This window comes from Pan paniscus, chromosome 9 (assembly GCF_029289425.2).
Source record: "Pan paniscus chromosome 9, NHGRI_mPanPan1-v2.0_pri, whole genome shotgun sequence".
Classification (NCBI taxonomy): Eukaryota; Metazoa; Chordata; class Mammalia; order Primates; family Hominidae; genus Pan; species Pan paniscus.
This window is the reverse complement of record NC_073258.2, coordinates 37,100,640-37,122,354: the sequence shown is the minus strand read 5'-3', so window position 1 is coordinate 37,122,354 and position 21,715 is coordinate 37,100,640. Positions and strand designations below refer to the sequence as shown.

At 37.1% G+C, this 21,715-nt stretch overlaps 1 protein-coding gene across 1 annotated transcript in view; it reads left to right on the top strand.

Annotated features, from left to right (window-relative positions):
* Positions 1-19,289, top strand: part of APIP (APAF1 interacting protein) — a 34,032-nt gene extending 14,743 nt beyond the window's left edge. The window contains exons 2-7 of the mRNA XM_003830376.5: positions 6,202-6,302; positions 10,771-10,819; positions 12,450-12,567; positions 12,891-13,026; positions 18,155-18,322; positions 18,840-19,289. Of these exons, the coding sequence (XP_003830424.1) occupies positions 6,202-6,302; positions 10,771-10,819; positions 12,450-12,567; positions 12,891-13,026; positions 18,155-18,322; positions 18,840-18,939 (672 nt within the window). The 3' untranslated portion in view covers positions 18,940-19,289. The remainder of the gene's footprint in view (positions 1-6,201; positions 6,303-10,770; positions 10,820-12,449; positions 12,568-12,890; positions 13,027-18,154; positions 18,323-18,839) is intronic.
* The last annotated feature ends 2,426 nt before the right edge of the window (positions 19,290-21,715 follow it).

Here is a 21,715-nt window from a genome sequence, read left to right as displayed (position 1 = left end):
CTGAGGCGCCCCTTATAGTCATACTATGGGAAGAGGGGAGGCCTGGATTAGAGGAGAAGAGAGAGACTGGCTCCAGTATCCAGAAGGAGATCTACCTTCCTTCCTTCCTTTGATTTCCAGAATCACCCAAGGTTCCTGTGCTGTAATGGCAGTCTGAGTCGCTGGAGCTAGGGGTTTGAGCCCCCAGGACCCATCAGTCTTGCTGGACCATCTGTGAGACTGGTTCTGAACCCAGTGACCTCCATCTCTGGGGGCAGATCTGTCTCCAGTGGTCTCCGCCACAGGCTGGACAGGGTCGAGGTGGCTTTGTCTTGCTACCTGGACATTCTTTCTTAAAATGCCCTGATTTGCCACATCGATAACAGCTAGTCGATGCACCTTGGGGATTCTGGACTTTGCAAGCTTGCACCACTGCTACTAGAGCCTCTGTTGTTTTCCTGTATTTTCCTTTCCTTTTATTGGGCTTCCTCCTGATCCCTATTGTAAAAGACCGAAGTGGCTTTCTTAGGAGGTTTTCTAGGGTACTATCTGGCCCTATAGCTTGCTTTTATAGTTTCCTTTTAATATTGGGAGCTACCTGTGTAATAAACTTGTCCTTGAGAATCAGCTGTCCCTTGATTGAATCGGGATAAATAGATATGTTTTATTAGTGCCTCTCTCAGCCTTTCCATAAAGGCTGTGGGATTCTCGTCTGGTCTTTGGTCTATCATGGACAGTTTAGAGTAATTGAGAGGTTTGGCCCTGGTTTTCCATGGGCCCTCTAATACACACCTTAAAGGTGCTTCCTTTTCCATTCATTTCCTGAGTTACTGGTGTTCCAGTCAGAGTTGTCTACCAGAACTGCTTCCTTTCCTAGTAGGAATGGAGTTTCCACTTCTTCCTCACCTTCCCTATCTCCTCTTTGTCTCCTCGGTTTGCTACAGGAGGCATGTTGCTCATCTCCATATTTTTCTGCTGCCTGCAGAACTTTCTGCTTTTCAGCTTCAGTGAGGGTCTGACGTAGCGGCAATGTAACATCCCTCTATGTGAGGTCAAATACCTGAGTTAAATTTTGGAAAATTTCTATAGACCTACCTGGGTTGTCAGAAAATCGGCTTAAGTCTCCCTTTATTTGCTTAAGGTCCTGTAATGAAAGGGAACTTGAACCCTCACAGCACCATTCCCATCAAGCACTTCCTGCAGCAGTAAGAGTGAAATGGGGAGAGTAGGATATACTGGAAATGGTGGAGCTAGAGGAGCTGATGGTACAATTGGAGGGGGACTGGAAGCATTGGGACATTCAATAGCTGTCTCAGATTGCTCCTTTGGAACCTGCTTTAGCTCTGGGAAAGGCCTATGGGCTTACCTGCCATGGCTGGTAAAAGAACTGGGTCAGTTGTCCAGAACTTGTAAAGGTCTGGGTTTCACAGGGCAAAGAAAGTCTATACATAGGGGACCTCAGTCCATTTGCCCTTCTGTCTATAGAAAAGATCTAACTGTTGGATGACATTAAAATCAAGGCTCCACCAAGCAGGCCAGGTTTGTCCATCTCCAAGATGATAAGAAGGCCATGCCCTTGTGCAATAGACTATGAGGCATTTTTTCTTCAAAGTCTCAGGGTTGAAGCAGTCCCAGTGTTTTAAAATCCACTCCAGGGGACCACATGCTAAAGATGATCTGTTACCCATTTAGAAAGAGAAGTGAGAATAAAAGTGTCCTTTTAGTCTCCTTGCTTTCTGTATATGACCCAGGGTGGAGAAGAAAACAGTGGGGGCGTCCCCCAACTATTTTCCCTCACTAGTTCCTAGGTCCCACCTCCCTGTTAAATGTGCTGCCCATGACTGTAGGTGTGACCCTCCAAGCCATGGCACCAGAGGAACTAGACTTTTGGGCCTAGTCGCACTTCCCCAAGCAGCTCTAGTCCTCTGCTTATATTTCCCTTCAACCTCCTAGACTTCTGCGACCTGTGTACCTCCCTAAAAAAAAAACAGATCTCAAGAAAAACTACGTAATTGGGCAAGGCCCCTTTAATGGAGGGGGTATGCTAGATTGAACTCTATATCCTGCTATTATGGCCCATGCTAAAGCATTTACCCTTAGAAAAATGGTTCCGGTTAACTTCTGGACTTAAAATCCCCTTACTACCTCAGTACTACCTTAATCAGAGACAGAATAGGTGCCTTAAAGGAACGTAGGAACCAAATGGCCATTTTCCTGCTGATGGGACAATATTGAGACTAAAATTTGGCCACAGAAGACATTTAACTCCTATCTGTTGAAAGCAGAATTTTCCTGTTCACAGAAGAGGCTTAGAGCCCAATTTCTAGTGGTGCAAAAGGAAGCTGCAGTGTTACCATAAAAGAAAAAAAAAATGTGCCTCATGAAGATTTCTGTTTCCACTAGGTGGCACTGTTGGTTTAGAAATACTATTTGCTCAAGGCCGGGCTCAGTGGCTCACGCCTGTAATCCCAGCACTTTGGGAGGCCGAGGCAGGTGGATCACCAGGTCAGGAGATTGAGACCATCCTGGCTAACACGGTGAAACCCCCATCTCTACTAAAAATACAAACAATTAGCTGGGCGCGGTGGCGGGCGCCTGTAGTCCCAGCTACTCGGGAGGCTGAGGCAGGAGAATGGCGTGAACCCGGGAGGCGGAGCTTGCAGTGAGCCGAGATCACGTCACTGCCCTCCAGCCTGGGCGAAAGAGCGAGACTCTGCCTCAAAAAAAAAAAAAAAAACCAAAGAAAGAAATACTATGTGCTCGCCAGAGAAGTAGTAGAGACCTGGAAATGCCATGCACTCTCCAGACCAAGGGCAGAGAGAGAGACGCTCACTCTGGGTGGGAGCGGGGAGGAGGGGGAGGAAAGGAACCCTCTGTTCCTAGAAGATTGCAACAGCATTCCTGAGCTAAACCCCTGGTTACTAAATTCCCGCACATCAGAGAGAGAGAGAGAGAGACTGTGGATAGAAAAAGAAGGAAAGTTTTGTGACAGGATAGCTGGGGATTCTCTGCCAAAACCCGAAATGGGCTGTTGGAGGCTGGGTCCGACCCAGAGGCCTTTGAATAACGCCAGGGTGTGTCCTGGCCAGAACTTTCCCAGCCTCACGCGATGGTAAGGTTTCCCCGTGAAAGGAAACTGATTCGAAACACGGCCGACACTCCCAATGACCCGTGGGTATTGAGGGGGGTTCTTCGTGTTCTCCACCAGCAAGCCTAACATCTGAGGCCTTAGAATGGCAGTCGTGATAAGCATATTTTTAACCAGCTGAAGGATGCCTGTTGATTGATTTGATTTGATTTTAAAATAGAGGCCAAGAGCCCCTCAGAATGATAGAACAGATTTTAAGCTTGCTCCTATACTCACCATCCGATGAATGTTGTACCTTGGATTCTTGGCCAACACACCAAAATGATATGGCTCTGATAACTGAAGGAACACCAGGGCCCTTTGTCTCGCACCAATTTAGATAAATAACATGGACACACGTGGAGTGGTTTTAAGGAATGGAGAGTTTAATAGGCAAGAAAGAAGAAAGAAGCTCCCCTGTACAGAGATGGAGGGTGGCTCCAAGCAGAGAGAGAAAACCTCAAGTGGAGCGGGAAAACAGTCGGTTCTATTAGGAGGCTGGAGGAGGTGGTGTCTGATTTTCATAGGGCCCAGGGGATTGGTTTGACCAGGTATGTCACTCATGTAGCCCACGAAAAAACTAGCCCTCCCACCCTAGCCTTTTAATATTCAAATACAGGCCACCATGATGTTCTGCACACGTGAAGATATCTGGGGTGGCCATGATGCTTGACACACATGGTGACAAGAGGAGGGTGGGAATCACCATATTGGATGGACCCGGTTTCTAATGGCTGGCATTTGCACATCAAAGCTTGCCAGCCTGGCCCTTTAAGCTGCTTTTCTGCTAGAAAAGAAATGTTTTTGGAGCTGCATTATTAAAAGAAAAAAAAAACCTTACTAAGCTGCATTATTAAAAGAAAACAAAACCTTACCAACCTTACCCTCTCTGTCTAAAATAATTTCTTAATAACTCCTATAATAGTTTTGCTATTTTAATTCAAGAATTTTCAGCTCTTTAAAATGAAAAGGAAACTGACATTGTGTCAGATTTCGTGCTGACTGCATTATGTCCATTGTATCTCATTTTAATCCTCACAGCATTTTCATTGTGTGGATAAGTAAACTGACACCCAAAGTCATGTAGGCAATAAATCCAGTAATGTGGATTTGACTTTTAAGTCAGCTAACTCCAAGTCTAAGTTGAATCAGAACTTTTAGAAATTTCTAGATTCTCAAGTTTTTAATTTTATATTTTGAAGTTTACTCCATCAGTCATCATTTGTAATACTTAAAATGAGTAAGTAGAACATTAGCACTAAATCTGGGGAAAAACACCACAATTTCAAGTATTCAGTTAAGTAGCTGAGAATTCAGCCTGTTAAATAATGATCGCTTTTTGAACTCAAAGATGTTTTTCCCCCTTTACCCAGTGACCGGATCTGTAAAGGCATGCTTCCTTGTTGTGATTTTCTCCACAGTGAATCTCATTTTGTTCACTGTTACCTTGAAGGTAGACCTCATTGGGGTCTCCAGTTTATGTGGGGATTTTTCATTAGGTTTCCTGGAATTGATCAGGCCCTGGGTTTTGTCTCATGCTTCTAGTGGCTTACATGGCTATCAAAATTGAAGCTCAGGGTCACCAGAGTTTTGCAATACCTTCAGGAACAACCTTCTCTAGCCCCCCATCTGCTGACAGGCCCTGGTGTGTGATTTTCCCCTCCCTGTGTCCATGTGTTCTCATTGTTCAAATCCCATTTATGAGTGAGAACATGCAGTGTTTGGTTTTCTGCTCCTGTGTTAGTTTGCTGAGAATGATGGTTTCCAGCTTCATCAATGTCCCTGCAAAGGACGTGAGCTCATCCTTTTTTATGGCTGCATAGTATTCCATTGTGTATATGTGTCACATTTTCTTTATCCAGTCTATCATTGATGGGTATTTGGGTTGGTTCCAAGTCTTTGCTATTGTAAATAGTGCTGCAGTAAACATACGTATGTGTCTTTATGGTAGAATCCCAGTAATGGGATTGCTAGGTCAAATGGTATTTCTGGTTCTAGATCCTTGAGGAATCGCCACACTGTCTTCCACAATGGTTGAACTAATTTACACTCCCACCAACAGTGTAAAAGTGTTCCTATTTCTCCACATCCTCTCCAGCATCTATTGTTTCCTGACTTTTTAATGATCACCATTCTAACTGGTGTGAGAGTCTCATTCTCATTTTTTATGGCCCGTGTGAAACTTTACTTTCTTGCCAGCTCAACAACTTATTTTGAAATATTTTAAAAAATAATTTATTCAGCATTTGTACTTATTTTTAAGATAAGGATTGTATATTATACTGCCCAAAATGGAATTCATTGTATTTCTTCTTCATTTATTTATTTATTTATTTTTTGTTTTTATTAATTTAAACCACAAAAAAGCAGGAGAAAATGGTGTGGACTCTTTTTTCTAAAGAAGTAATCATTGGACTTATAAAAATAACACTTGATATTTATCTATCTGTCTGTATACACACACATACACTCATAAACACGTATCTTCATAAAATGGGTTAAGCAAGTATTAATTGAGGTTGTTTCTTAGTGTTTTTTGTAATTTGCTTTACTTTATTTTCTATAATGAGTATATATTGCTTTTTCAATAAGAGAAACTAAAATCATTGTGGGAAAAAGGACTTTTTTGGAATAAAAATACAATTGAACCAACACACAGAGTATGTGTTGAACATGTAACTATCATAATATCTCATGTATATATCATCAAACCTAGTTAAATAAGGTGTTTTGTGTAAATAAATCTTCTGGACAGACTGTTCCTTCAGCATGAGATTCTATTTTCTTTCAGCCATTTCAGTTGATGCTTTGTAATGTATACTAGGCATTTCCCCACCTTGTTTTTGCAGACTATTCCTTAGTGTTGGACTATATGGCCCTATACTGAATACTCCCAGGTTGCCAAATAATGTAGTAGATCCACTTTCTAAACATTAAAAACAAAATATGTTTGTAATAGTTTTTTCCCTCACTGTACTCTTTCTATAGTATGTTTTCTTAAACTTTCTTAAATTGGCTTCTTATTAGAAACACCAGCTGGAATAGTTACTTGATAAAATGATGTCTGTTTTAAAAATCATTACCTTCTTTTTAAGGACAAGGAGCATCCAAGATACCTGATCCCAGAACTTTGCAAACAGTTTTACCATTTGGGCTGGGTCACTGGGACTGGAGGAGGAATTAGCCTGAAGCATGGGTAAGTTTCTGGCAGCCTTTATTACTGGGAACTCTCCATTTGAGTAGACCACAGCAAGTCTAATGTGTTATATCCAAAGAACAACTGATGATCAGTTTTATGTGATACTGAAGGTCTTTAGTTTCTAAATGGACAAGTGGACATTTGTGTAACTGAATGGAAGCAATGTACAAAAGCTGCAGATATGTCAAATAGCTAAAGACTGAAGATCCACAATTTCAAATCACAATAACTTAATACTCAGTTTTTGAGTACCAGAGTTAAATAACATGCTACCGAGTATGTTCATATACCTGAGATTCTAGAGGATCCTCTCTAGGTAGATAGGATTTGTTTCAAAGGTTCAGGTACTTTGGTTTTTGAAACAGAGTCTTGCTCTGTCACCCAGGCTGGAGTGCAGTGGGGCGATCATGGCTCACTGCAGCCTTGACTTCCCAGGCTTAAACAATCCTCCTACCTCATCCTCCTGGGCAGCTGGGACTACAGGCATGTGCCACCACGCCTGGCTAATTTTTTCTGGTTTTTTTTTTTTTTTTTTTTTTTTTTTTTTTTTGTAGAGACTGTGTCTCACTAAGTTGCATGGGCTGGTCTCAAATTCCTAGGCTCAAGCAACCCACCTGCCTTGACCTCCCAGATACATATTTCAAAGTCACTTAAATACAGATGACTAATCATTAAAAATCCTAATAATTATTTTTTATTGAATCAAAAGAACGGCAGTATGCTTTCTAAGCACCTGTATCGTTAATGAATATAGTGCCTGCTAATCTGTATTCCTCAGAGGACAAAACAAGCTGTACTGGACTTAAATTGAAGCAGAAAGGATAAATAGTATTCAATTGCTCATTGTATTTATTTAGTGTCATTTATTCAAGAAGATGAAGAAATAAAGTAAGTATTAGTAACTGTGAGTAAGAAGTAACTTGCTATCAATGAAATTAAGATTATAGAATCTCATTCAAGGATTTCCAATACAGGATTAATCTTTTTTTCCTCCTGAAATGTGTTAGGAATATTATTGTCTGAAGGCTGTGTGTTAAATTGAGTGATGTTGATTTATTACTTCATTCTAATTCACTTTCTTTAACAAAATTGGATTATTAAAATATTTATGTGCTGTTAAATATATATAGTCATGCCCCCAAGGAGGCTGCATTGCATATTAAGGAATGGAATGTAAAATATAATCAGAACATTTGGAACAAAAGGGATTCAATGGTACACCACAAGATGATGCCATTATAATTTTATCTGCTTTAAATTACTGAGTTAACTCATGAAATTTTCATTGAACATTGGGAAATGACAAGAGGTTCCTCTGTTAACAACTGGCACAGTTAGGGATAAAAGTATGCTCTCAGTCTAGTAAGATTATGTTCCATATGGTAGATCAATAAATCCATCTGTGCCTCCTCTCTTACCATCAGCCTAGTTGCTAATGTGTAAATACAGCATTGCTCAAGCTTTCACATTATTTTGCCAAAACTGTCAAGATGGCCTATTCACAGCAAATCCTACGATAACAACATTTATTCTTGTTTCATGTATCCATTTAGAAGTTGAGTCCCAGTAATACAGTTTCCCAACTGTATTATTTATAATAAATCATATTCTAAATGCTGTCTTTAGTTAACTGCTTTTTATTTGCATGTTCAGAAATAGTTTGTGTATGTATAAAATAAAGCTTTCTACCAAATGAGCTAAAATAACCATTTCCAACTGGCTCTTTAAAAAAACTAGCAAAGTTAAAAATAGGTGAATGCAGGACTCAAGATGAAATATTTTTGATCAAAAAGACATAAAGGACTATGTTCTTTCTAGTAGAATTTTACTAATCCATGCACTACCATTTTATGTGACCACCATAAACCACTCATTGGCGCATCTTTTAAAATTAAATGGGCTTTTATAGCACTACAATCAGCTTATAGGAAATTTTCATCATATGTGTGAAATGCTTTATCCTTAGTTCTTAATGGGTGTGGAGGTCATGGAAGGAAAGAGCCACAGTCACATGGCACTGTATTTGGAATCTTATTAAATTTGTGCTTTACATAGTAAAATGAATATTTTGTAGTAAAATGTTGGTTTTTTTCCCTAATATTTAAATGACTTAATAAGTCACTAGCGTTATCAGCAATACTATTCTCATGTTGTTAGTGAAAGTTTGGCTCTTTGATGCTTAGGGCAAATAAATTTGGAATAAAGTGCAAACCCAATAAATTATGTTTCCAGAATAATACAGACAATAAGCTCTTTGGGAACATAAAATGATTTACTAATTCCAAGATTTGACTGGACCATTCCAGCTTATGCTACAAGTATGTGGTACCAAAAATTAAGTCAGAAGAAGGAAATAAATGACCAAGAAAATAATAGTAATCAAGGCAATTCCAGGATACTCAATAGCTACTGTGTTTAGGTTGGGTCGCTGTCATTCAAATTTATAATTTCCTATTTTCACAGAGTAATATTGACAGGTGTCAGAGAGACTGATCCTGTTGCATGTGATTAGGACTACAATTAATAAAGTCACATTGTAGACAAAATAATTGAGGCACTATAAGATTTAAATTATTTTTTAACTGACCAGAAAGCAAATAAAAATAGAAGCAACTGAACATAGATGTATTTTGACCTCTTGGGGTTTGGCCCTTGCTTACCACAGTGAAAATGCAGGAGTACAGAGAAGTATATTCCAAAATTTAGTAACTTGAAATTCAAAATGCTTTCTGTTTGTGGCTTAAAGCACCAAGTAGATATTTCACTTTAATATTTGGCATGTTTCTATTCTAAAAAGCTCTGTCATTTTTATATTTTTATCCAGATATCTCTTTCTTTGTAGGTGTAAATATATTTTTCTAAAACATTTAGCTAATCTTTTAATTACCCAAAGTTCATCAAAGTCTAAATTAATTTCCATTTTACAAAGACATTTACAACATACCAAGTCACTTGAATAAACAGAGTACCCTTGGTTTTCCTACTTTATAGATGGGTTTTACTTACCAGCAGACCATTTTGTACTTTATTTGAGTCTATTCCCAGGACTGCATAAATTTCTCCCCACATAAGAAGACCCACAAGTCCACTTATCTGTGGAGGTGAATGGACCATGTACCATCCTAGAGCTTCTTCCATGTTACACAAGGACACAAGATTTGGATCACTGGTATTCACAAAGAGCCCTTGTTAATAGTATGATCCCAACCCATTCTCACTGGTTGCAGAGAAATGTCCCTTTATGTTATCCTTATGTTGCAGAACTCGGAAACAATTGCCACTTCATGAAAGCAAATGCTCGCGTGCAGCTAACAGTGCATTGTATTTCCACTCACATTATCAGACATTTGTTTTCTAGACTTTATCAGTGGAACCTTAAAGAAACTTTGATTTCACCTTACATTTTTATCGGTTCCAAGCCTACAGGTTTATTAGCAACCTGAACTTCAGCAGCTTGGTATATAGGCCATCATCCTCATTTACACTATGAAATGTTTGATATTTGTTCAATATCCCTGTGTCTGTGCCTTACTAGCAGAAACTAGAGCATGCAGGTACTGGCATTTTCTTGGTTTGCATATATGCGGTAGCTCATTAATACTCTCTGGCAGCAACTGAAACTGGTAAGTTATCAAAGATATCCAGCGAGAAGAGAAAAAACCTGATATGTGAGCCAAGGGACGTTTGTTTAGTTGTTGTTGAGGGTGGAGGGAATTTAGAGAAGATTTGAAATTAATTTCCAAATCAAATTTGAGAGCACCTTGTGGTAAATGGTAGGCTATAGCATCTCCCTTAGTCCAACATCCTGTAACAAAGAGATCTTCACATGTAGCCATTCTGATATTTTGAACTCTTTGTAGTTGTTTTAGCTTTATTACTAAATTTTTTTCCAAGATATGTGTGCTTTTCAAATGGGAAGCATGTGATTCTATCCAAAAAGTAGCCCAGTGTTAATACAGTAATTTAAGAAACTGTCCAGCAGAGGTCTCTGAACTTCATGGTTTAATAAGAGCATTTCAAACAATAAATCAAACCTGATTCTTTGCATGACAGAAATATACTTCTATTGAGCATATTTTCCAGATTGGATTTTAGAATAACTGTATTTCACATAGGTTAAACTCTGCTTATTCATGTTTAAAGATGCTGAAAACTTATGTTTTCAGATTTTTATTCCCCTAACAGGATAAAAGCCTGGTTACCACCAACTTTGCACTATAAAAAGAATAAATATATATGAAACGTAGAAGACAAAAGCAACAACTAATATTCTACTATGCCACCAGCACTACAAAGGCATTGATGTAGTTTGGCTTTCTTTCTATGTAGCCAAAATCCATAATTAAATCAAGCAACTGGCTGTATTGCTTGATTTATAAAGAACATGCATGATTGGACTGCAAACTTTTCTTTGTGCAAAAGCAGGAAATAAATAAATACCAATTTGTATGTTTTGTGTTGCCAGCGATGAAATCTACATTGCTCCTTCAGGAGTGCAAAAGGAACGAATTCAGGTATGGTAATGGGATTCTTTAACCTCAGTGTCTTTTCTTCTTAATTACTGTTTTATGAAATGGAATTTTAAGAGAAAACATTCATTTTATCATAGCAATTTGAATAACTAATCAGCAAACATTTATTGAGTAATTATTAAATGTTTTGTAAGGTGGTAGATATCTTCCATACAACCAGTGTATGTTTTGAAATCTCATTCAACCTATAGGGGGCAAAAGTGAATAGTGCAATCTTAAATCACAGTAAAGAGCAATTATAACTTTGCAGCTTTATAACACTACAATCTTTATCAGGCTGGTGGAATAATCAGATTGATGGTCTCAGATGAACCAAATTAATTCATATTTCCTAATAGCAAAGTTATTCTAATTTCAAGATTTCAAGTTATGAAACTTTGTTTCAAATTTTGAGAAGTCTTATTCTGTGTTAATGCCTGAATAATACCCCAAATCTAGTTAAAGCAAACACATAATTATTTAACTTCTAGTGCAAGAAAAAAAGAAAAGCTGCTTTGTTAATAAAACATTTGTATTGTAGTTTTTTAATAAATCCTGGCAGATAAAAGCTACAGAAATACGCATGCCTTACTGTATGTGGATCAGATACCCATCAACAGTAGACTGGCTAAAGAAAATGTGGTACATATATACCATGGATTAGTATGCAGCCATAATAAAGAACAAGATCATGTCTTTTGCAGCAACATGAGTGGAGCTGGAAACCATTATCCTAAGTGAATTAATGCAGGAACAGAAAAATCAAATACCGCATGTTCTCACTTACAGTGGGAGCTAAACATTGAGTACATACAGTCACAAAGAAGGGAGCAATACACACTGGGACCTACTGGAGGGTGGAGGGTGGGAGGAGAGTGAGGATGGAAAAACTGCTGTCAGTTACTATGCTTATTACATGGGTGACAAAATAATCTGTACACCAGACTCTTGTAACATGCAATTTACCTATGTAACAAATCTCCACATGTACCCCTGGACCTAAAATAAAAGTTAAAAAAAAAAAAGAAAAACCTGTAGATCTACATAATTTCTTAAGCTTTAAGAAGAGTATACCTTATTGAGATTAACCTTTCTGAGTACCATCTAAATTTCTCAAGAGTTAGAAAAATTACTCAAAATTTTGCTTTTATCTAACAAAATGTGGGGAAAAAAATTTTAACACCCATCTTTGGAATGTCGATTTCTTTATATAGGCTTTCTGAAATACAGTTGTGAAATTATAGGGCAAAGTTGAGAAGCTAAATTGTTGAAATGACAGCAGTAACATCATTACATAAATAGTAATTTTCCATATCATTTTTTGTCTTCAAATTTTTTTTAATTTTTGGGATTTGTATTAAACTTTTGAGAATATTTTTACTAGTAGAAATCACTGTTTTGTTTCTCAAAATTGCTAAATTATTTTGAGAAACTATAAGTATATATTTAAAATGTAAGTTAAATATATGCATATATTAGCACTCTATGTATATGTATACTAAATATACACACAAGTATGTATACTATAGATAAACTTTCTTGTATTCTTATGTATATGTACACAAGAAAAGGAACATTTCTAATTGATATTTTACAAGCCTTCTTTTTTTCTTTTTTTCCCCTCTATAAATAGCCTGAAGACATGTTTGTTTGTGATATAAATGAAAAGGACATAAGTGGACCTTCGCCATCGAAGAAGCTAAAAAAAAGCCAGTGTACTCCTCTTTTCATGAATGCTTACACAATGAGAGGTATGCAGAAAATATATTCAACATAAAGAATATTTGCAGAGTAGGCTCCTCTAAATAATGGTAATTATTATTTCAGTTAACATTTCTTGGATACCCACCATGTGCAAGAACTTGAAGTGCATGAACTTACTCAGTTCTCACATCAACCTATGAGGAAGGTCCATTATTCCACTTACCCTCCTGCCTACTACCAACTTATTCCATGCCAGGAAAAATAAGCCCATAACCATATGTAAATATAAGTATAACTATATGGACTTTTTTTCTTTAGAAGCTGTAATTCAGTCTTCATTGAGCATGCGGCTTTCTTCTTCCTCCTTCAGGAGCAGGTGCAGTGATTCATACCCACTCTAAAGCTGCTGTGATGGCCACCCTTCTCTTTCCAGGACGGGAATTTAAAATTACACATCAAGAGATGATAAAAGGAATAAAGAAATGTACTTCCGGAGGGTATTATAGGTATTTTTTTTCCTTTTTCTTAAATAATTTGAAAAGAATTCTTCCTTCTCTTTGATAAATAGAATACTGATCATTTTATGCATATAATGAGATGTCGTGGGATCTGTGTTAAATAATACTCCATTTAATATTACACTTCTAGACCTATTCTCATGACACAAATGGGGTGTCTTCCCTCCTCTCCCATCCCTACCCCAGCCATGGTAAATTATTAGCAATATGAATAATGAAATGTTTGTTTAAACTGAAAAAAATCTTGACTGAGAGCTCTATCATGATGGAAAGATTATGTTCCTGTATTGAGGCAGCCAAAGATATCTTCAACTTCACTTTGTCTTCAGAAATTTGACCAGTGACTACAGTTTATACTTCATGGTGATTTAATTTAGTATTTCTGGAATATTTTCATATTTATGTACGTTTTTTTAATAAAGTAGATCTCTATATTTTTAGAATTTTTCAGTGTGGAAGGTGAAATGGATAGTAAGTATAGATTACCATTCTAGATCAGTTTAAATAAATTCATCAGTCCACAAAAGTGTAGTAATTCTTCATAATTCTAGAATATAACGGCAGGAAGAAACATGTTCTCAGTGTTCAGGGACAAGCTAAGCATTTCATTTGAGTTTATTAGCATTCTCATTCCTGAACCTTCACTCTTAATTTCCTAAAGGGCTTGATTCTACCTTGCCTTGTTTAGAGGAAAACGGTGCCAGTTTTACTAAAGTGTTATTACCACAATATCATATTCTTACTGCATGTAATGGAATGTACATGTTTAAACTAGTGCACTGAGAAATTGATTTGATTTCAGTTAATATTTATTGTGTGCTTAAAGCATTCCTCAGGACTGTGAAACACCTGTTTACAAAAGTTAAATATTTAAATTAAGAGAAGTGTACATACTGAAGAAAGTAGAGCCCCAGATTGCCTCTTCCATATCTGGGGCTGAAGGAGAGGCCTTATGGGTACGATCAGTTTCATATGAATGATTTGTTTTGGTGAGGAAATAAAAATAGGTCAGAAGAATCAGCTTTTCTGAAAAGAGTTTGGAAAAGGTAAGGTAGAGGAACAGGGCATAAGAGAGAGTCTTTGCAATTTTGTGGAGAGGCCAAGCATGGTGGCCCTTTGCAATTCTGTTGGAGCCTAGCTGGGAAATGAGTAATAGAGTCATTATCACAGCTCAGGAGGCAGTGTTATTTTATCTGAATTTGAAGAGAATCCTGAGTCTAATCAAAAGAAAGGCAATGAAAGCTGGATGAGGTAAGAAAGGATGGAGTTTAAAACTCTCTACTGTATTTTTTTAAGTTTATCTTTTATATAAAGAACAGCTTTAAAATACAGTCACTTGTCACTGTGGATGGGGATATGTTCTGCGCAGTGTGTCACTAGGTGATTTCATCATTGTGTGAACAGCAGAGTGCATACACAAACCTACATGGTATAGCCTACTGCACACCCAGGGTATATGGTATAGCCTAATGCTCCTAGGCTACAAGCCTGCATAGCAGGTTACTGTACAAAGTACTGTAGGCAATTGCAACACAATGGTAGGTATTTGTGTATCTAAACATAGAAAAGGTTTGGTAAAAAAAAAATATGATGTAAAAGGTAAAAAGTGGCACACCTGTCTAAGGCCCTGACCATGAACGGAGCTTGCAGAACTGGAAGTTGTTCTGGGTGAATAAGTGAGTGAGTGGTGAGTAAATGTGAAGGCCTAGGACATTACACTACTATAGACTTTATAAGCATTGTACGTTTAGGCTACACGAAATTTATTGAAAACATTTCTTAATAATAACCTCAGCTTACTGTAACTTTTTTAGTTTATCAAGCTTTTACTTTTTTTTTTTTAACTTTTGGACTCTTGTAATAGTACCTTAAAACACACATTGTACAGCTATACAAAAATATTTTCTTTATATCCTTATTCTATAAGCTTTTTTCTATTTTAATTTTTTTTAACTTTTTAAATTTTTTTTGTTAAAATCTGAGACACAAACACATATATTAGCCTAGGAGTACACAGGGTCAGGGTCATCAATATCACTGCCTTCCACCTCCACACCTTGTCTCAGTGGAAAGTCTTCAGGGGCAAGTAACATGCATGGAGCTGTCATCTCCTGTGATAACAGTGCCTTCTTCCGGAATACCTCCTGAAGGACCTGCCTGAGGCTGCTTTACAGTTAACTTTTTAAAAACCATATAAGTAGAAGGAGTACACCCTAAAATAGTGTTTTTAAATTATAGAGTAATAAATACATAAACTACTAACATAGTCATTATCATCACGTATTACATACTGTAATAATTGTATGTGCTGTACTTTTATACAGCTAGCAGCACAGTAGGTTTGTTTACACCAGCATCACCACAGACATTTGCATAATATGTTGTGCTGTGACCCTATGACAGCTATGCGGTCATTAGGCGATAGGAGTTGTTGGGAGCCAAAAAGGCCAAAGGGATCGTGATCAACTCAGCATTCCACTGGAGGCTATATGATCAAACAGCAAACTGTTTATCATGAATGCAGGATGTGAGCAAACTCACACTGCGCCTGCCACCAAAAGGTTTGCTGAGGGACATCACTCCCTGGCACCGGGCTCCTTGAAGTTATCCATTGAGAAATCTAGAGCCTATTGTTCAAAGGATGCGGTCTTGCAAGCCTGCTGTGAACCAAAGTGGCCGACTGACAATTGCCCGACAATCGCCCCCCATTTTTCGTTATCTCTTTTACCAATAAATACGGAGGGCTGTGTACAGCTTGGGGCCCTTGTCCACTAGAGGCAAGGTGCCCCCGACCTCTTCTTCCAAACGTACTCTCTTGTTTTTATCTTTTATTCCCACGTTCGCCCCCTTTGTTCAGTCCACCAGGTCCGTGCAGGTATAATGGAGTTTTTCAGCTCCATTACAATCTTATAGGACCACCATCATATCTGTGGTCTGACATTGATATATATATATATACACACCTATATATGTGTATATATATACCTATATATGTATAGTTATATGTATATATACCTATATATGTATAGGTACGTACATATACATATATATGTACCTATACATATATAGGTACATATACATATATACGTACATGTGCATACACGTACATGTGCATATACGTACATGTGCATATATGTACATATACACATATATACATATGTACATATACATATACGCATATGTATATATGCATATGTATATACATGTATACATATGTATATACATATGTATATGCGTATACATGTATATGCATATACATATATACATATATGTATACCTATATATGTATATATACCTATATATGTATAGTTATATGTATATATACCTATATATGTATATATATACACCTATATATGTATAGTTATATATACATATAACTATACATATATAGCATATATAGTTATATATGTATATATACACATATAGTTATACATGTATATAGTTATACATGTATAACTATACATATAGGTATACATTATATAGGTATATATTATATATAATATACATGTATACTATGTATACATATATTATAGTTGTATAATGTATACATACACATAACTTTATATTATAATTGTACTCCCTTTCAGAAGCAATGTGTCTATGGTACAGTGAAAACAATACTCTTTGAGGGTCAAAGGGCTATCCTGGCTCTCTTTCTCATTTAACTTGTCTGGATCAGTGTCATGTTTGTAAAGTGGGAGGACTGGCTTGAATTTGCTTTCAGTTCTTACTTTGCTGTGAAATTATTTTGCTCCTGAAAATATTTCTGACTATTGAGTGCATGCTAGAGAAAAATATAAGTTTGTGGTTCTCTCGGCCAATATTAGGAAAGATTTGAGACTAGCAATTTATTCCTTCAATATTTAAGGATACTTTTTTTTCTTTCTTTTTTTTTTGAGACTAAGTCTGGCTCTGTCGCCAAGGCTAGAGTGTAGTGTCTCGATCTTGGCTTATGCAACCTCCGCCTCCCAGGCTCAAGCCATTCTCTCACCTCAGTCTTCCGAGTAGGTGGGACTACAGGCATGCACCACCATACCTGGCTGATTTTTGTATTTTTTGTACAGATGGGGTTTCACCATGTTGGCCAGGCTGGTTTTAAATTCATGAGCTCAAACAGTCCACCTGCCTTGGCTTCCCAAAGTGCTGGGATTATAGCTATGAGCCAATGCACCCAGCCATAGTTAAGGATAGTCTATAATTACCTCTGTTTTACTTAAGTGAAGTAATGGGCAACTCTATACTCTTAATGATAATGGTTGGCCAAGTTATCAGTCACATGATGACTACTTAGTCTGTGCTTGCCCTACAGTAGCAATTGCTGAATACTTTAGCTAGAACTTTTTTTTTTAAGTTTTTAGCACTATAGAAGTAGTGAAAAAGCAGATGTTACATTAACAAGACAAGAGAAATTCATGTAAAAAGGAAAGCTTATCTGAGTTTTTGCAAGAATAGACTTAATTTTGCCAGTGACAATTATGTGTTTAAATATTACATTCTGATTTCATCACATGTATTTCCTGAGAGGACAGTGGAAGTAAAAGAAGTTCTAATGCTACAGATTTGAGAATGTTCTAAAAGCGTCGTACGTTTAAGAGTTATCTCTAGAACATTCTTGCTGTCCTAGTACCACAAACCATGCTTGTGTTTTTTGATTTGCCTATCTCAGATACTTTGGGATTCTGCAGAAATGAAATACAGTGATTTTGTATTAATTGGGAAATTCTTAATATATACTTCAATTTTTAATCTTTTCTATGCTTCTGATTCTGAAATATATCATTTGCCATCTCCTTGTATAAATATTATGATTGTCCCTGCTTCAAGGAAACATTTATATGATCTTGATGATTTCTTTGTTAGGTTTTGGTATATTTTACAAATTTCCACCACTTAGGCTTAGGATTAGACCAAGCCTGCCACATTCCCAAGGTACCTTTTGATAGAGGTGTTTATACAAGGTACACAGAATAACACGCAACATCCTGTTCATAATTTGGAGTGGCTTTTCAGACACAAAAGAGCGTGTCTAACTGGTTACTTGAAAAAATTACACGTTGTATACATATCAATGCTTGATTTGTTTTAATGGAAAAAAATGGCTTGTTTTGTCTTACAGATATGATGATATGTTAGTGGTACCCATTATTGAGAATACACCTGAGGAGAAAGACCTCAAAGATAGAATGGCTCATGCAATGAATGAATACCCAGACTCCTGTGCAGTACTGGTCAGACGTCATGGAGTATATGTGTGGGGGGAAACATGGGAGAAGGCCAAAACCATGTGAGTGTAAATCAGAGAACATGGGGAACAAGTTACCACCCGCTAAATGTGAAAGGAAACAAAGTATGTCAGTTGGTTTAAATTTAAATTATCATTATTTGTAGATACTTTATTTTTATTATGTATCCATTCATGAAGAAGTATTGATTGGATGAGCTGTTGTTTGGCAAGGCTCTAGGAATGTTGATAGAGGAAGAAGACACAGATCCCAAGTTACAAAAGTTCTATTTCAGAAAGTGACATCTAGTTTTAAAAAAATGTAAATTTATGTAGGCAGTATATTTTACACTCTCTTTTATTTCCTGAGAGGTATGTAATATTGTTGTATGACTTAATATGATTCCTTTCTGTGTTTTAAAAATGTTGAGGGCAAAATAGAATTTTGGCCTAGAATTGAGAGAAAATATGTACTAGGAACAAAGCAGAGTTAACTGCAAGAGGAGGAGAAATGTGATTCTTTAGGATTGGAGAACTCTGTTTCAATAAACACTGGTTCTTTTTGCTTTTTCTTTTACAGGTGTGAGTGTTATGACTATTTATTTGATATTGCCGTATCAATGAAGAAAGTAGGACTTGATCCTTCACAGCTCCCAGTTGGAGAAAATGGAATTGTCTAAGCCAAAAGAAAGTCTAATTATATACAGAGATAAAGCTAAACGTAATTATTATTTAAATGAAAGCTATTTTTTTAAATGAATTGAAATTTTTCACGATGCTACTAATTTGCCACTAAATACTGCAAATGGTCACCCTGAATCTCTTCTGACATTGGATGTTATTTGCTTATATTCTTATAATTTTAAATGAGGGGACAGTGAAATGAAAATTTTATACTCTATGTTTCCGTTTATTTTTAAATCCTTAACAGCAAAATATTTGCCTTTAATTTCTTTTTTATATATACTCTCAGAGAATTCCTCTTAATTTTTAAAGATGCTGGTGATAATAAAATTCATTGGAAAATTTCCTCATTGTGGAATGAGCAGTCTCTTGTTTTAATGTTGGTGTCAGAAAATAAATATGAAACATTAAGTCCAAATTTATCCCTCAATGTTAATGTCAAAATAATTTTATAGATTTCCCCTATTAGCTTTAGTGTTTCCCTGTGGTCTACAACAGGACACTCATTTTATATTGGGATCAGTTGTGAAATTCAGGTCAGGTGGTATCAACTCAAATTCCCTTAACCAAACAAATCTTGATCAAACCGATGATGTAATCAGAAAGTCCTTTCTTTAAAATTGTTTTACATTTTAGGTTTGGGGGCCCACATGAAGGTTTGTTACATAGACAAACACATGTCACAGGGGTTTGTTGTACATATTATTACATCATCCAGGTATTAAGTTCAGTATCCAATAGTTATCTTTTATGCTCTTCTTCCTCCTCCCACCCTCCGCCATCAAGTAGACCCCAGTGTCTGTTGTTTCCTTCTTTGTAGTCATAAGTTATTGCCATTTAGCTCCCACTTAGAAGTGAGAACATGCAGTATTTGGTTTTCTGTTACTGTGTTAGTTTGCTATGAATAATAGCCTCCAGCTCCATCCATGTTCCCGCAAAAGACATAATCTTGTTCTTTTCTATGGCTGCATAATATTCCATGATGTATATGTACCATATTTTCTTTATCCATTCTGTCACTGATGGGCATTTAGGTTGATTCCGTGTCTTTACTCTTGTGAATAGTGCTGCAGTGAACATTTGTGTGCATGTGTCGTTATGGTAGAATGCTTTATATTCCTTCAGGTATATACCCAGTAATAATAGGATTGCTGGGTCAAATGGTTGTTCTGCTTTTAGCTCTTTGAGGAATTGCCGTACTGCTTTCCACAATGTCTGAACTAATTTGCACTCCTACCAACACTATGTAAGGGTTCCCTTTTCCCTGCAACCTTGCCTGTATCTGGGTTTGTTTGTTTTTTCTTTTTTTTTTTTTTTTTTGTGACAGTCTTGCTCTGTCACCCAGGCTGGAGTGCAGTAGCGCCATCTTGGCTTACTGCAACCTCCACCTCCTGGGTTCAAGCGATTCTCCTGCCTCAGCCTCCCAAGTGGCTGGGATCACAGGCATGCTACCACCCCCGGCTAATTTTTGTATTTTAGTAGAGACAGGGTTTCACCATATTGGCCAGACTGGTCTCAAACTCCTGGCCTCAAATGATCCGCCCACCTCGGCCTCCCAAAGTGCTGTGATTACAGGCATGAGCCACTGCCCCCAGCCTGTTTTCTGGATTCTTGGCGGAGGTTCTTCCACTGGGGAAAAATAGTTTTAGCCACCTCTGGTTAACTTCATTTTCCTCATTTTAAAATGCAGCTAATGAATAAGATAAAGTATGTGGAGGAACAAACCACAATGCTTAATCCAGTGTAGATGTTCAATAAATATTAGTGTTTTTTAAAATCCCTTTTAATCCTCATAATAGTCTTTTGAGACAGATATTGTACCTATTTTCTTAGATGAGAAAATTGAGGCTCAGATAGGAATAATAAATATGTAGAATTTAAATAAGAGAAAATAAGTAAACTTCTTAACACAGTACCTGTCATATACTACGTATGCACTCAAAATATAAACTTGCTTTCCTAAAAACCCCTCACCTAGCTATCTTGAAAGTAATTGTCATGCAGGTAAACCATTTAAACTATACAGCAGCAGCAGCACATCTCCAGTTGTATATTTCTTTCCTGGGAGTGCAGAAAAGATTGCAAAACCTGCTTTAGAGGTGGGGGAACAGCTGGTGGAAGGCTGTATCCCCTAGTTAATATCCTTTTTTTTTAAGAATATGATCCCTCCTGTGTGACTGCTAGGAGCCGAGGTCCAAAGATGAATACAAATCCAGGCTGGGAGCTAATCCTCAGTGCCTGCCACATAGGTGTTCAGTGAATGAGGGAGTGGGAAGCAGGCATTCTTCACATGCCCTTGTGATTGTTGTTCTCTCAGTTATTCCAGCTTCTTTAAATAAGAGGAAAATGTGGTTATGAATGCAGGATTAAACTGGTAAGAGATCTAGATCAAACACATTTTTTATTTCATTAAGTGCAGGACATGCCATTCACTCTCAGATTGAATAAGGGATTAACACATTTTAGTCCAGAGACTATCATTTGTATCTCAAATGATTCTAGAGCCTTTTGGTCCCACCCAACTTTCTTGTGAGAGATACTTCAAAATAACATAGTTCCCCAGAGAATGTCCCAAAATCAGAAAGGTAAAGTCAAAATCTTAAAGAGTGTTCCATTTTATATCTCAATTTGTTCAAATACCTCCCTTTTGAGAAAATTTTGCCATGTCTCATCAGCAGTTCTAGTCAAGATGGTCAGATGTGGAACTAATAATGTTGACATCACTATTCAAGAGGCAATTTGAATTCTCCCACCAAGTTTCTTTAAAGCAGG